The 15,643-nt window shown below is 38.7% G+C and overlaps 1 protein-coding gene across 1 annotated transcript; it reads left to right on the top strand.

The window, feature by feature from the left end:
• Positions 1 to 1,963: 1,963 nt before the first annotated feature.
• Positions 1,964 to 13,348, top strand: LOC5568260 (60S ribosomal protein L31). Its single transcript, XM_001657905.2, has 3 exons — positions 1,964 to 2,106; positions 2,379 to 2,618; positions 13,027 to 13,348. The coding sequence occupies exons 2-3, from the start codon at positions 2,395 to 2,397 to the stop codon at positions 13,175 to 13,177; spliced, it is 375 nt and encodes a 124-aa protein (XP_001657955.1). The 5' UTR covers positions 1,964 to 2,106; positions 2,379 to 2,394; the 3' UTR covers positions 13,178 to 13,348.
• Positions 13,349 to 15,643: the final 2,295 nt, after the last annotated feature.

Raw genomic sequence — 15,643 nt, 5'->3', positions numbered from 1 at the left:
TGATTGGTTAATTTTGATGCCTCCGAGTGTGTGGCTGCGTGTGAAAAATTACCATCGGAAGCGTTTGTTTTAGTTTTGCGTGTGTTGCCGGGTTACCTTGTTATGTTGTTATTATTTGCGGTTGTTCATAAAAGTTCGTGCCAACTAGCCGACTGATGTGAATGAAAGTAAATATTGAAGCGAAATCAGCTTGAAAGTACAGGGAGGGTTCCCTGGTTGGAACACGACTTACTTCCATCTATCGAATCCGACCTGTTAGTTGGAACGACTGACAGCTGGTGAAAATGCTCCACACTAACGCATCTGGAGAGTAAATCGTCACGAAACGCACATATACATACGCATTTGTTCTATATATGGATACTTCAATGCGATGGTACTCAGACGTCAAAGTCAGTTTGACATTCAGCGAACATCCAACCAATGTTGCTGAACAACGATCGGAAACGCGAGGCACGATGAATTTTCGTAGGCATCAAAACAGAATCTGCGAATAAACACTAACAACCGTTCGGGCGCTTCATTCGTTCATGTTTCATTTTCGGATCACTGTTCCTCCCGACGCTATCATCGGGTTATTTTTCATCGCTCGATAATGTGAACGGTACGATCCACGCTGCCTGCTCTTCGCGAAGAACAGGAAAATATTCATTTCGATCATCTTCGTGCGGGCTTGCAACAATCACGCTAAACTTGCTCCACTCAAAAATGAGTGCCGAGCGCACAAAATTGGCCTCTTTTCGTGCAGCACAGATTCTGTGCAAAGGGGCTGTACACAGTTTTGTGCAAACGGTGGTAAACAAAACTGAATGAGTGAATTGCGCACAGAGGTAAAACGCTTGGAATGCGGAATTCGTTTCCATTTTTGTTTTGCTTCTGAAAACATAAAAAAAAACATTCCAATTTTAAAGATTTTCAGAGATTTTTTTCATTTCAATAGCCGAAGCGGAAGCAAATGGGGAAAAAACTTTCGCATTTGCGACCATCTTCCGACTTCGCTAGAAAACATCTCAGAAAACTCCCCATCTTACCAACGGCCAACTATTTGCTGCCACGCGGGAGATCATTGACAGTTCCGTTTCTATCGGACAGCCGAAGGCCAAAACGTCGGCAACTCACAAGAATGAGTGCGACCTACTCAGAATTTTCACTCAGTCAGCCAGTTCTGCATTTGTTGCCTCATTCTGTGTAGTTTTAACACATGCGCTGCGTGGAGCTGGCTTAGCGTGGAGTGTTTGCTTGACTTTACGAGAAGAAGCAACCTTGCAATGAATCACGGAAATGAACAGCGCGTGAATAAATGAATCCTACGAGTGGAAAGGCTTCGCGAACCACTTATCGGTGTGTTCATTTTGCTTCTTCGGCGTTGCATCCATTCGCTTTTTGCGATGCTCTTCGTGACGCAAAAATGAAAAATGAGTTTTGGCGAATGTTGGATCGCGAAGATGCGTCGATCATTGTTCACGAAGAAGATCCATCGCAACCCTGCATCCAACAATCGAGTCATTCCATGTAGCGGAGTGCAAAGCCTTTAATTGTGCATGGAACAGTAAATCGCATCCGGATAATCATTTTTATTGAAAGAGACGAAAGTGCGAATGAAATAGTGTACCGTCTTCCATACAAATGGCAACACTGTTTTAGTTTAACACGCAAGGGTGGAAAATTTACAATTGGGCTCATGGATGAATAGAAGAACAACTAAAAGAAGCCAGTTGTCCGATCTTATCTTAGGTCACCACAGGTAGCGGAGCCCCAAAGAGCGACCGCTCAAAACGTGAGCAGCTTTAACTTCGTCAGTGTTACATCTGTTTATCTGTTTCAAATTATTCATCAATCAGCAAAATTTCTTACTTCTCAGAATACTGAGCAAAATTTCTTACAGTGCATTAGCTAATGCGCAAACCCAAGCCGCAGCAAACGCAATCTTGTGCACGATCCCGTAGAAGCGCCGCTTCGCAAGTTTGCGTTCCATTCCGACGGCTTCCTTTGATCTGACAGCTGTCAGCGTCGACGAGCTGTCAAATTTCCACGTAAGCGTTCTTTCGTTTCCGGCATCTCGTACTGCTTAGGAACACATTTTGATTAATTAAAGGCTTTTAGTCTGTAAGTGATAGAAATTGTGTGTTAAATTCGCTGAAAATGGTGTGAAACGAAAGCGGAATGTCTGCGCTACTGGACGATACATGATTGTTGTCGATTTTCGACGGTTTTGTGCTAAATTTCGAGTGTTGAAAGTTTTGTGTACATCGTTTCGATCTTGTTTATCGGACCTGTCAGAATACTGACCAAGGGACAGCCGCTTAGTTTTTCACGACCGTGTTTCGGCAGCCGGCTGGATGTTCGGAGGATTAATTGGTGATCGTTTTCTATTTTAGTTTAATTATCCACACAATGGCCAAGACCAAGACGGAGAAAAAGGCGAAATCCGCCATCAACGAAGTGGTGACCCGCGAATGCACCATCAACCTGAACCGTCGCCTGCACAAGGTTGGTTACAAGAAGCGCGCTCCGCGTGCGGTCAAGATTGTCCGCAAGTTCGCCGAGAAGGAGATGGGAACCAATGACGTGCGAATTGACACCCGCCTGAACAAGGCTCTGTGGCACCGCGGAATCCGGTGAGTTTGAATTTGAGGGGGAATCGGGGCTTTCGAAGGGCAGTTGTGTTTACAAAGTTTACGCTAGTTAGGGAATACGTAACAGTCTAGTTTCCATCAGTAGTGCACTTCAGGAAAATTGAATCCAAAGGCTCAGGTCCTGATATCTTGAAACTGCATTTCGAAGCTCTCGGTTTGTGTGGAGCTCCGTTCCTTATTTTTGTGACATCTTGCTATAACTTCATCCTTGATCCTTGATTTGTAATTTGAACTTTATTATAAACGAATACTGTGACGGAATTGAAATTCAACTTCGTAGTTTCGTCAGTCCAACTACAAATGAACTGTTTTGCCAGGACGGTTAAATAATAAGTCGGAGTCAACGGAGCTTTAACTAGTTAGTCATTCTCCAAGCTGACCTTTTCTATAAAGTTCTGCATGATATATCTAGCGTAACATTTGAAAAGGGCCTAACTGCAAAATGTAAACAAACTTGATTATTCATTATTCGTATCATTTTTTACGTAAATTACTCCTACATACTCTTACGGGCATGCAAAATGCATTATTAATGGTAATTTTATTCAAATTTAAAAGGGCCTATCTGAAAATGATAAAACTAAGAGGGCCTAACTGGTCATAAAAGGGCCTAACTGAAAATTTCCATCAAAATCAGATTGGCCCTTCCGTGCATTTTTAATTTTCCTCCATATTTTTCAATATTTAGCCATTGTATAGTGTTTCGGAACCTAGTGAAATATTTGAAAAGGGTCTATCAGCATAACGTAAAAATTGAGAAATGCTCGATTGAAGATTCTGTAACATATTGATTGTTACTATTTTAAACTCATTGCTATCTAATAGTTTTAAACTTTTGTTCGACACTCATAGTCTATTACTGGGCCACGTAACGTTTTAAATCTAACATAACAAAAAAACTAGTAAAAAAAGTTGAATTCAAACATCATCGGCAGATAGGCCCTTTTACGAGTTTTCAAACCAGTTAGGCCCTTTCAGTTAGGCCCTTCAATTGAACATGGTTTCAGTTAGGCCCCTCCAGTTAGGCCCTTTTATTTAACATAGTTCCAGTTAGGCCCTTTTGGAATTTGTTAATTTTATTGATTATTGAATAGATTTTCAAAGTTTTAGAACAAAATCAATCGATTATGTGAGAAAATCATCATTGAATATTGAAAATTCTTTATTGAAAATTCAGTACTATATTGATTATTTATATTTCAAACCCTTTCTCCTATTTACTAGTTTTATACTTGAGTTCGACACTCATAATAGTCTACTAGGTGGCCCATAACATTTTAAATCCTAAATAACAAAACAACTCGTGAAAATGGTTGAATTCAAACATCATCGGCAGATAGGCCCTTTTACGAGTCTGCAAACCAGTTAGGCCCTTTCAGTTAGGCCCTTTGATTGAACATGGTTTCAGTTAGGCCCCTCCAGTTAGGCCCTTTTATTAAACTTAGTTCCAGTTAGGCCCTTTTGGAATTTGTTAATTTTATTGATTATTGAAGTGATTTTCAAAGTTTTAGATCAAAATCAATCGATTAGGTATATGAGAAAATCAACATTGATTAATAAAAATTCTTTATTGAAGATTCAGTACTATATTGATTCCTATTTCAAGCCCATTCTCTTTTTTACTAGTTTTATCATAATCTTAATGCGAAGTTAGTTGAAAAACTGATTTTTTATCCTGAAAAAAAAAAATCAATTACATTGCCTCTAGTTGTGGATCGAGTTCCAAAAGTCGCGATTTTCACAAAAACAAATTCGTTTGTTTTTGTAACAGCCCTGCAAGAATTCTTCTTATACTTCTTCTTGGCATAACGTCCTCACTGGGACAGAGCCTGCTTCTAACGTTGTGTTCAATGAGTACTTCCACAGTTATAAACTGAGAGCTTCCTTTGACAAGTTACCATTTTCGCATTCGTATATCGTGTGACAAGTACGAAGGTACTCTATATTCAGGAAAGTAAAGAAAATTTCTATTACGAAAAAACCTGGACCGACCGGGAATGGAACTCAGATACCTTCAGAATGGCTTTGCTTTGTAGCCGCGGACTTAAACTGCTCGGCTAAGGAAGGCCCTCAAGTATAAAACAAGTAAAAAAGTGAATGGGTTTGAAATAGTTAATTAATAAGGTACTGAACCTTCTACCGAGAATATCCAACATTTAACTATTACATTGTTTTTCTCTCGCTTTATTTTATTTAAAAACTATGAAAATCACTTCAATAAGCAATAAAATCAACAAATTCCAAAAGGGCCTAACTGGAACTATGTTTAATAAAAGGGCCTAACTGGAGGAGCCTAACTGAAACCATGTCCAATCGAAGGGCCTAACTGAAAGGGCCTAACTGGTTTGAAGATTCATTAAAGGGCCTATCTGCTGATGATATTTGAATGCAACCATTTTCACGAGTCGTTATGCTATTTGAGATTACTAACGTTCTGGGCCACGTAATAAACCATAATGAGTGTCTAACACAAGTATAAAACTAGTAAAAAAAGTGAATGGGTTTAAAATATCAATAATCAATATGTTGCTGATTTTGTATAGAATAGTTTCCAATATTTAGCTTGTATGATATTGTGTTGTTTTCTCACATAATCATTAAATGTTGTCGAAGAATTATACAAATCACTTCAATAATCAATAAAATTAGCAAATTCAAAAAGGGCCTAACTGGTTTGAAAATTTGTAAAAGGGCCTATCTGCGGATGATGTTTGAATTGAACTATTTTTAGTTTTTGTGCTATTTGAAATTCAAATCGTTGTGAGCCACGTAATAGACCTTTATAAGTGTCGAACACAAGGGGTTATCCGAAAATGACGTCCATCAATTGGGGCCTCCTCCAATGGGGGGATGTACGAAAATGTGACAGTGCATGGATTGGGTATTAGAAAAAGCGTGACAGAGGGGGTAGAAGGGTTCTAGAAATCCCGAAAAACTATGGACGTCATTTTTGGATCTTCCCCAAGTATGAAACTAGTAAAAAGCGAATGGGTTTGAAATAGGAATAATCAATACTGAATCTTTAACCGAAAATTTCCAATATTTAGCTATTATATAGTGTTTTTTTCACATAATCGCTAAATTTTGTTCAAGATTTATGCAAACCAATGCAAAAATCAATAAAATTAGCAAATTATAAAAGGGCCTAACTGAAACCATGTTCAATCAAAGGGCCTAACTGAAAGGGCCTAACTGGTTTGAAGATTCATAAAAGGGCCTATCTGCCGATGATGTTTGAATTCAACAATTTTTACGAGTTGTTGTGTTATTTGAGATTAGAAACATAATGGGCCACGCAACAGACTTTAATGGGTGTCGAACACAGGTATGAAACTAGTAAAAATGCGAATGTGTTTAAAATAGGAATTATAAATATGGTACGGAATCTTCAATTGAGAATTTCTCAATGTTTACGTTTTGCAGATAGGCCCTTTTCAAATGTTACGCTAGATATCTGTTGATTGATTAGCATATGTACTTATACAGGGCTGGAAGCAACTGAGTGTTAAAAATAGAACTATTTAAGGAACTTTATAAAGCTCCTGTCTAAGAAATATGTCGAACAAAAATCACGAGATAACAGTTTTTATACCGACTTCTCATAGAATTGGACATTTTTCTGAGGATATATCTGTTGGAAATTCTTCGTGACAACGACAATATTACTTTTCGTATTACTGTATGTACTGTATGATTTTTACAGAAATTTCATCAGAAACTAATTCAGATGTTTCCGGAAGTTCCCTTTAGATATTGCTCTCGGTGCTTTCTTTGATAGTTCTTTCTTTTTATAACTTCCTAAGGGATATTTTGAAGAATTGAACCTGGCATATTTCTAAATAAAACTCCCAAAGATACGTAATCTCAATAGCTGAACAGTTTGGTGATTGAAAATATTCTAAAGAGTTTCAAAGATTTAGATTTAGATTAAAAATACCATACCACGTTAATTCACATTACCGAAATGTTCACCTGTTCATTCAATTTTAGTTGTATAAGGTTTCGCATTAGTGAATAATACATCAATTTCCCGTAATTCTTCCAATAATGCTTGTGTTTATAAGGAATTGCTTCAAAAAATCTTGCAGGATACTAACTATCCAGGAATTTAATGGATTATTTTTCAAATAATTATCTTAGCAATTAATCTACATTTTGTTTTCGGATTTTTTTTTTCTTGAAATTCAAAAGTTTAATCAGAGATAATTTTTTGATTCGCTTTGGAAACATTTCCCCGAAATTTCATCAGTGATATTTGAAACAAAAACCAAGGCGATTCACTGGAGACATTCCTGGATCTTCGTCTTCTTGGCAGCACGTCCTCACTGGGACAGAGCCTGCCTCTCAGCTGAGCACTTCCACAGTTATTAACTGAGAGTTTTTTTTTTGCCAAACGTGCCATTTTCCCATTCGTATATCGTGCGGCAGGTACTATTATACTCTATGCCCAGGGAAGTCAAGGAAATTGCGAAAAGATCCTGGACCGACCGGGAATCGAATCCAGATATCTTCAGCATGGCTGTGCTTTGTAGCCGCGGACTCTAACCACTCGGCCATGGAAGGCCCACAATTCCTGGATAGTTACCTTGAAGGAATCTTATTAAGCGTGTCGGTTAATCCTGGCTAAAATCTTAGGGGGAAGTCCTCTATGCCCGGACAATTTTTGTTTTTTGGTAATATTTCAAAATCTATATTAATTTTACCGTTAATTTTCGTATAGTATAAAAAAATCACACATAGGAGAAGGTATCGACCGTGATTGTTTTTCACCACCTAATTAAATTTCAATCTTGTCGCTCCCTTGCGACGCCTAGGTGTATTCATTTCCATCATTTGCTTCTATTGACTCCCTTTAGCTTTGAGTCGCATGACCGCTAAAGCCATAAAACAATTATTAAAATAAAAAAAAAACACATTATTTTAAGTAAAAACATGGATGCTTCGTATGTCAGCACATGCCTTGTGGGTTCAATATTTGCATGATGTACAGCGTATGAAGCATATTAGCGAGATCATAGGTCAGTTCCTAAACTCCTTGTTGATCTGCGCCATAGATCGATTCGCCATATGTCGCCGTCTATGTTGAATTAACGGTTGCTCGTATTCAGATTAAAAAGTCTTCGGGAATTCAACGCGTTCACAGTTCTTCACAATTTCTTTGTCAGCTCCGAAGGTTCAAATGTGCTCTTAGGTACAGTCAACTCTCCTTTACTCGACCTCCGTGTCTCATTATCTAGTTAGAAAACCATAGTAAAATTTGGTTTTCATGGCTACCTCGATAAACCCTTGAATCGCATATTTGCACTAACTCGATGGTCCCTTTATTATCGAGTTCTGGAGAGATGACTGTACATCATATCTTGTGGCTGCTTCGCGTGCGCTCATTTGCCTTAAAAGCATCATGTTTACAGCACTTTATAAGGCCTCCAAGGACCGAAAGTTTTGTTCTTTATGCTTTATTTTTGTTGCTGTTAGTTTTTTGTACCCTACATTTATGAAAAAAGGCGAATTTTCGATTAGATCCCAGTCATTAGGTTAACATTTTCACTGTCCGGCCATAGAGGACTTGCAATGGTTTACAAAAAAGGTTGCTTTTCTTTGAAATTCTACATTTTCTAATAAATTTTGCATTGTGATTGATGCAAAACTTACTGAAGTCAACGTACGGAGACAATTCAGCTTAAATTATAAGAAACATTTGTGGCCACACTTGTATGAAATTTTATCGTTTCAGATTTTTTTGGTAGATTGTATCAGAGTGAAACTTTTAACAGCTACTGTTTGTTTACGTTTGGACATGAAAATGTCATAGTTTGTATACACTGCAAAAATGTGTTTTGGTATAATCCTGGAATACTAAAATCTTAATATCATTATTCGTTTTTGGAAAATTCAAACTGTCCGGGCATAGAGGCTGTCCGGGCATAGACCCCCTCTCAAACAGTTAATCATAGGTTCGTCCTCAGACCCTTGAAACGGGAGAATTACAAAGACTTAGTAAATATGTCGGCTAGCCAGTGAATCAAATTGTCATCAAAACAGACGAAAACAAACAACAAAGTAACCTCACTCACAACCGTTTGTCCTAACTTTTGCGGATAAGAATACAATCAGAAGCAATATTGTCATGACAATCACAGGGCGCAACATCGCTGCAACTTTTTCAACTCGCTTTTAATCAGTTATTTTAAATACAAAACCAAATTCGTTTCATGTATACTGTCAGATAATGTATCAATGTTCACTAACACGGAGAAAGTTCTCGAAAATTGCATTGCGGAGCCCAGAAAATCGCTGTGCAGGTGATGATCGATCATTGTCATATTATGTTCAAGTGGTGATAAACTGATGTTGCGGAATGAAATTGTTGCAACAAGAACAGGAGATGACAATGTCTTTGTTGTTGCATGTTGGGTGACAATTGATTCACTGCGGCTAGCTGGTCTTGATCTTGGTTGTATTTTCAAGGTTCCATAGGCCACATGGTCACGAAGAATGGCAGCGTCCATGTATAACGTAACGCTAAATTTGGAAATTTTCGACCCCTCCGTAAGGCTGTTTGTATGGAAAATTTCAAATTTTTGTATGAGCTGTAACGCTTGAGACTACTCCCCCTCCCCCTAGAGCGTTACGTAATTTGTGGACGGAGCCAAAGTGATGTTCACTCAGAAATAAAAATAGTCACGGAATTACTAAAGTTTATGCATTAATGACTATTTTCTATCTGCCTCTCTTTCATTCTGCTGTTAATTTCTACACTAAATGTCATTTTGCCTGGGTTGAAGCTTAGCAATGAATTGACAAATAGGAATAAAAATACCTGCAGAATGAAAGAGAGGCAGCTAGAAAATAGTCTTAAATTACTAAAATTTAGTAATTCTGTGACTACTCGTGTTTCTGAGTGTTTGATATCAATGTGTTTTGTGCGTTTCGTCTCCAAATTCTTTGCCATGCATATGCACTATGCAGCCCCTGTTTTCTTCATAGATAGCAGACGGTTAGCTCGCTTCATGTAGGTCTTCCAGAATTCCTTGGCGCCAAATCGCTTCGGTAGCAGTCATGCTCAGTGCAACGTACGCCGCTTCGCTGGATGATGTTGCCACGGTTGACTGTTTCTTTCACCAGGATACGGAACAGTCAAACACCTTGAAGAGGTAACCACTCACCGACTTCCGGTCGCTCGTGTCAGTCGCCCAATCCGCATCCGCGTAATCTAATCTATCAATGGTGAGCTTGGTTCGTCTCTCTCGTCGGAATAGTAGTGTCGCTACTCTGATTCCCTGGATATACCGGACCACACGCTTAAGGGTTTGCCAATGTTTGCGCTTAAAAATAACTAGTCGTACGCACAGCATAAGGTACATCAGGGAGCCTAACAGCTCTTGGTATGGTTCGTGAGTACGCTCCCCCTGTCAAGGTCATCCATCTCGAAACGTTGCAGCAGACGATCGATTCCAACATCTTTGGACAATTACATTACACCGACTTCGTGGATATAGTTAATATCCTAAGAAGTGACGCAACTCATCACAGTCGGACATCTCGAATAACATAGCCATGTCTCGCTTAAGCTTCTGGGTCGAAGAGAGCTTCCGACCCGCAACCAACAGATCGTCCACATAGAGTAGCTCCGTATAGAGGCAATAATCGCGCTTCGATCTGAAAAAGCCCATCTTAAAATGTTCTCCATTGAAAGGCTCGTTACAGCATCGAAGAAGATTGTTTGAGTCCATAGAGCGACTTGATCAAACGACAGGCCTGACCAGGTTTTGCTTGCACACCAGCCTTAACTTCCATGTAAATAGTCTCTTTCAGACGGCCGTGCAGGAAAGCAGTTCGCACATCCATTTTATGAAAGTAAAACTTGTGATGAACTCCGACAGCCAACACAACCCGAATTGTGGCTAACATTGTCACTGGTGCGTAGGTTTCTTCGAAATCTCGTCCATGCTTTTGGAGATATCCTTTTGCACCTGAACGCGCCTTGTGCCAAACAGGTCTGCCGTTCTCGTCCTCCTTCAGTTTGAACACCCACTTGGATTTAAGGGGTTTTACGCCGTCAGGACATGTCGTCAATTGCCACACGTTGTTCGCCTCGAGGGTTTATCCTTCTCTTTCCCATGGTAGCTCCAGAGCTCCACTGGTTAGCGTTAGCATGGCCTACTCAGCTATATATGTACATACACGGGAAAAAATTCTGTGGTAAAAATTACTATTTTAGCTGACTACGCCCATTCTTAAAACTACCATGGAAATTCAAAACAATTTACTATGTTTACGGTAGAGATGGGCGACTCACTCACGAATCATTCAAAAGAGTCGACTCTCGGAAATGAGTGAACGAATCACGGTTCTTTTCAAAAGAGTCACGATTCACCAGCACCGCAATTTCAGGAGGAGAGTTCAAAAAGTTACCAAAGAAAACTTCAGAAGGATTAATTACAGTAAAATGCACCAGACATGTGTTAACAGTTTAACTAGTTATATGACAAATGTTCTAATTCGAAAACTGTTATATTTTTCCCTTATTCCTTATTTTTCATATTACAAAATGAGTCACTGAATCGATCAAAAGAGTCGATTCACTTTTGTGAGTGAGTCATTCACGACCCGCTCCCATAATTGGACCGTTTTGCCCATCTCTAGTTTACGGTACACCCCACCGCATTACTGGTACATTTGGCAGAAATAATTTACAACAATCTGATTCCGACTACAGACATGGTAAAATCAAGCGCATTCCTGGTCTGCTGAAAATTGCCGGTGCAAGCGCTTGAGTTAACCCCCTAAAATGGTAGTTTTTACCCCACAATTTGTTTGCGTGTAACTACCACATCTCTTTTTCTATTACGAGAGATGGTCTTGTTTGACATTGATTACTTTTTCGACGATTTGCATCTTTGTTCCTGCGTATGATCATTCAGATCAATCCTGTGGCTGCTCTGTTTCATGTAGGTCTATCTTTTTATTAATTTTCCAGTTGGACCTTTACTTATAGCCTAGGAATCTTTTTCCTTCAGTGGGACATTTATTTACCATAGAACCGTTTTTGACATCCGTACCCTTTTCTATCTCTTTGATGGTGTGGTCAAATTTTCATTCAGTCCATTTTTGCCTTCTCCTGACGGATTTTCATCCGCCCTTTAGCCATCTCCCTCCATTAAGGCGAGATATGCTTGCCTTCTCCGGTAAGATTTTCATCCGCCGTTAAAGCGTTTCCCTTCATTGAGGCGAAACATTCTTGCCTTTTCCGGATGGATTTTCATCCACCGCGAAGGCATCTCCCTCAGACTCCCGAGACTTTTCTTTTTCCCTCGAGTCTGATCCGATACGTACTATCTTTCAGAAAATCAGACGTTCATAGTTACCCTTTATAGGTGCCTTGAGATCTATTCTGATCCAACTTCCGGAACTGGCTTATCCGCTGCTATTGGGTTCTTGCTCGTCGCCAATGTGGTACTTGTGCACTTGACAGATATCATTCAATCAATGATTCTTCAATGATCATTTTTGATAGCATGGCCTACTCAGCTATATACATAACTAACACATTTAATGTTCCGTTTCATAATCTCCTCAAGACTGCTTTCAGGAACAAGGCTAGGAAGTAAACCTTGAACCAATCTTAAACAAGAATATCAAAAGCATAAAAATCGCTATTCCTGGCCACGCCCATTTTTATTGTAAAGGCTGGTTTGCTACTGACAAAAAAAGGAATCGCCTATCTCGATGTGTGGAAAATTTCTTCCCAGAAATGGTCCAGTAAAACACATTTTTCTGATTGCAGTACGCAGATGAGAAGAAATGTCATTTCAAATGAAGCTCTCAGTAGGAAATTTCTTGACCCATTCAACCGAAACAGCATACTTAGCTTAACTTGGGAATGGGAGAAGGAAATGTTAATGTAGCACTTACTAAACGAGAGGCCTCCGACTCAGCGACACGCTCATAAGTGCTACGGAGTTGGATGTTGGGAATGGTAGGTGGTCAGAGTTTGCCGTGGCTCCAGAACTCCACTGGTTTTCGACAAACTTGAGTCTAACCGACTTGAATATGAAATGAATACTTAGGAATAGTTACTAGAATATGATTATGCACATCAGTTTGATTCAAAAGTCACTTAACTGTTTCAATAGTAAAATTATTGATAAATAATCAGTTTACTATTGTAATCAACCCAATTTTTTCAACCCGATTTCGAAAAATTTACCATTTGCAACATTGTTTGTTCAAGTACTTTTTCTAAAATCGCTTTTTTTCTCAAAGAAATAGTCGATCGGAAAGAGGGAGTTTAATGAAATTAAAGGGCCTTATTCAACTTGTTTATGCAGTTTCGATTATAAATAGAAATAGCAATAAACAACTAACGGAAATATCCTTTTCATTCCAGGAACCCACCTTTCCGCATCCGTGTGCGTCTGTCCCGCCGCCGCAACGACGATGAGGATTCGCCCAACAAGCTGTACACCCTGGTCACCTACGTGCCAGTGTCCACATTCAAGGAACTGCAGACGGAGAACGTTGAATCGACCGAGGATTAGATGCTGTAAATTTACTTACAACAAAATACTACCTACCCCTATTCAGATAGAATAAGTCGGATGGTTCAACTTGTTGCGTTTTTGTGAGTTGGAATGAAGGAGGAAAAAAAATCAGTGGAGAGCAGAAGTGAAGAAAAATACAAGAAAAGCCCAGGTGGAAAAAATTGAAAACCATTGTGTAAATATTCTTTGAAGATCCAAAAGCTGTGCTGGTAGCAGGTCTCTTCTCTCTGGTACCTATTTACTTCAATACAAGACTCTGAAATGTCTATATTTAATGAAAGGTCTCTAGAGTCTCTTTTTTACCCAAAGTGTTCTCAACAGTCATTATTTCCCTGCCCTTAGGTGATGGGATTGACGGTGATTTATCAAGCGATTACATATTGTTGATATTGTGAAAAATTACTCTAATGCTAATATATTGATCGCGAAATAATCGTAATTATAACTTATAAAATGCAAGCTAGTCGAATAGTTTTAAGTTAAATAATGACATGTGTTTCAATGCTTAAATATGTTTTACACTTGATTTATCACACCTTCAGCATGAGTTTAGTTACTGTCGCATGATCTAACACCAGATAACTACGCGTAATGCTGGAGGGACCGGCAGGGCCTACTACCAGTCTCTACTAACACTCAAATAACTAACAAGACTGGGAAACCAACGATCACCTTCATCAGTAGCACTATTTCTAATAGTAGTATTAGTTCAATATACATAAATCTTTTTTCCCTGGCCACGATCACAGGGTTTGACGGTGCCAAAGTAGAAGGTGCACCATAATAATACCCGTCTGTGAAACATATCACCTTCCCAATACTTTGGCACACCTCCAACGGTTCATGATTTATCATGAAACGGCTGCATTCAGGCGGAGGATCTGTTAATATGTTTCGGCATATTATCAGGTCCTCTTCGAACGGAGGGACCGCCAGGGCTCATTAGTAACTTATAAACCAGTGCTGGTTGTTGATGTTTCAGTTCGTTTACACGAGCTGTAGCATCCTTTGTACTAATCAGCAATGGTGGTTAAGTTTCGAAGCCAACGTGTGATCAATCGTTTTATAATGCAAAAAATGGGTGTTTGGTGGAACTGTGCGTTACACTCGTCGTTATTAAATTTAGTGATTGTGAAGGTGCTAATAGTGTTTTTATAATAAAATTTATGGCGATGAAAATTTGAAAATGAAAGTGTAAGTGATTCTAATAGTTTTGTTAGAAATATTATAATAATGATGTGAACTCTACTATTTTAATAATACATTTCTCTGAATATAAACTTTATTGCCTAGTTCTTCAAACGTGCATGATAAAAGTGTTAATAATGACAGCGAGTGCAGAAGAATGGATCAAAGTGATTTTTTTTACTGTAACTTTCTTGATCATAGTGCTAAATCGTAGTTTGAGAAGTAATGACTCTACAGCAATAAAAATAATGATACATTTAAATTGAATATATTTTGATTTTTTTAGTAATGCTAACAGATGGTAAATGGTGATAACAATGAATTTATATGAAAATGGTGTGATGTGAAAAGTGATATAATGGAAAGTATATCTGAAGTGTATTACGACAGTTGATGAGTGATAATCGGTGATATACGTGATAGTGTCGAAAATAAAAGTGACGATAGTGAGTGATGAAATGAAATGGGGAATGAGGACCTTTTAATAAAACTATTTCGTTCATCACTTTAACCACTCTAGTAGCATTTCAGGCCTTATCATAGTTTGATAGTAGTCTGAACTACTAGACTGCAAAACTACGGCAAGGGCTGATTGCTGCTAGCGTACACAGTGACCATTTGAGCAAAAAGCAAATGCTGGGAAAGAGCTTAGGGCAGATTAAGAGTCCCAGTACTACCCCTATCGCTACTTAAAAAAAAAAAAAAAAAAAAAAAAATCTACCAACCCGTGATGTTGATTTGGATGCTATTTCTTTCATTTGCTCAGAGACAGCGAGCTGCGCTCGTGGTTGCCGGTGGCTTTTGGGGCGTTATCTCAGAGTATGCGAGATATAATATTGTTGAACAAAATGCTGTAATTTATAACTTATTTAATTCTCTACGCATTTTTGCACTACTTTGCATTTATCACACCAACACAGGCGACATTAGCGTTCTTTGGGTAGTATTTCTGTTATGTAGTAGTAACCTCTATCGTTTTTATTCTAACGATCATAACATAATTATCGTGAGCGTAATAGTGGAAATAACATAGAAGTAGCTATTGTATTTGTAGTTAAGGTATCATGGTTTGTTCCCTGTCCTTTGGTTCAGAAAGTGGTATGGGCGCGTTCTGCCAACTCGGTCGAGGCAGATTACTTGTGTGAACAAGTTACAACATGGACGTTCAAAAGTTCCAGAATGAAGTGTTGTGCATTTGAAGATGGGATGGATTCACGTTCGTGCTTTACTTCTGCTTATCTATAAAGTTATATGCAATAACCTACCCTTAGCTAA

The sequence above is a fragment of the Aedes aegypti genome, chromosome 3 (assembly GCF_002204515.2).
Source record: "Aedes aegypti strain LVP_AGWG chromosome 3, AaegL5.0 Primary Assembly, whole genome shotgun sequence".
NCBI lineage: Eukaryota > Metazoa > Arthropoda > Insecta > Diptera > Culicidae > Aedes > Aedes aegypti.
This window is presented reverse-complemented; position numbering and strand designations above follow the sequence as displayed.

Coding starts and splice junctions, on each gene's coding strand:
- LOC5568260 (XM_001657905.2), top strand. CDS start 2,395: ATGGCCAAGACCAAGACGGAGAAAAAGGCGAAATCCGCCATCAACGAA. Junction 2,619..13,026: donor CTGTGGCACCGCGGAATCCG/GTGAGTTTGAAT, acceptor TTTTCATTCCAG/GAACCCACCTTTCCGCATCC.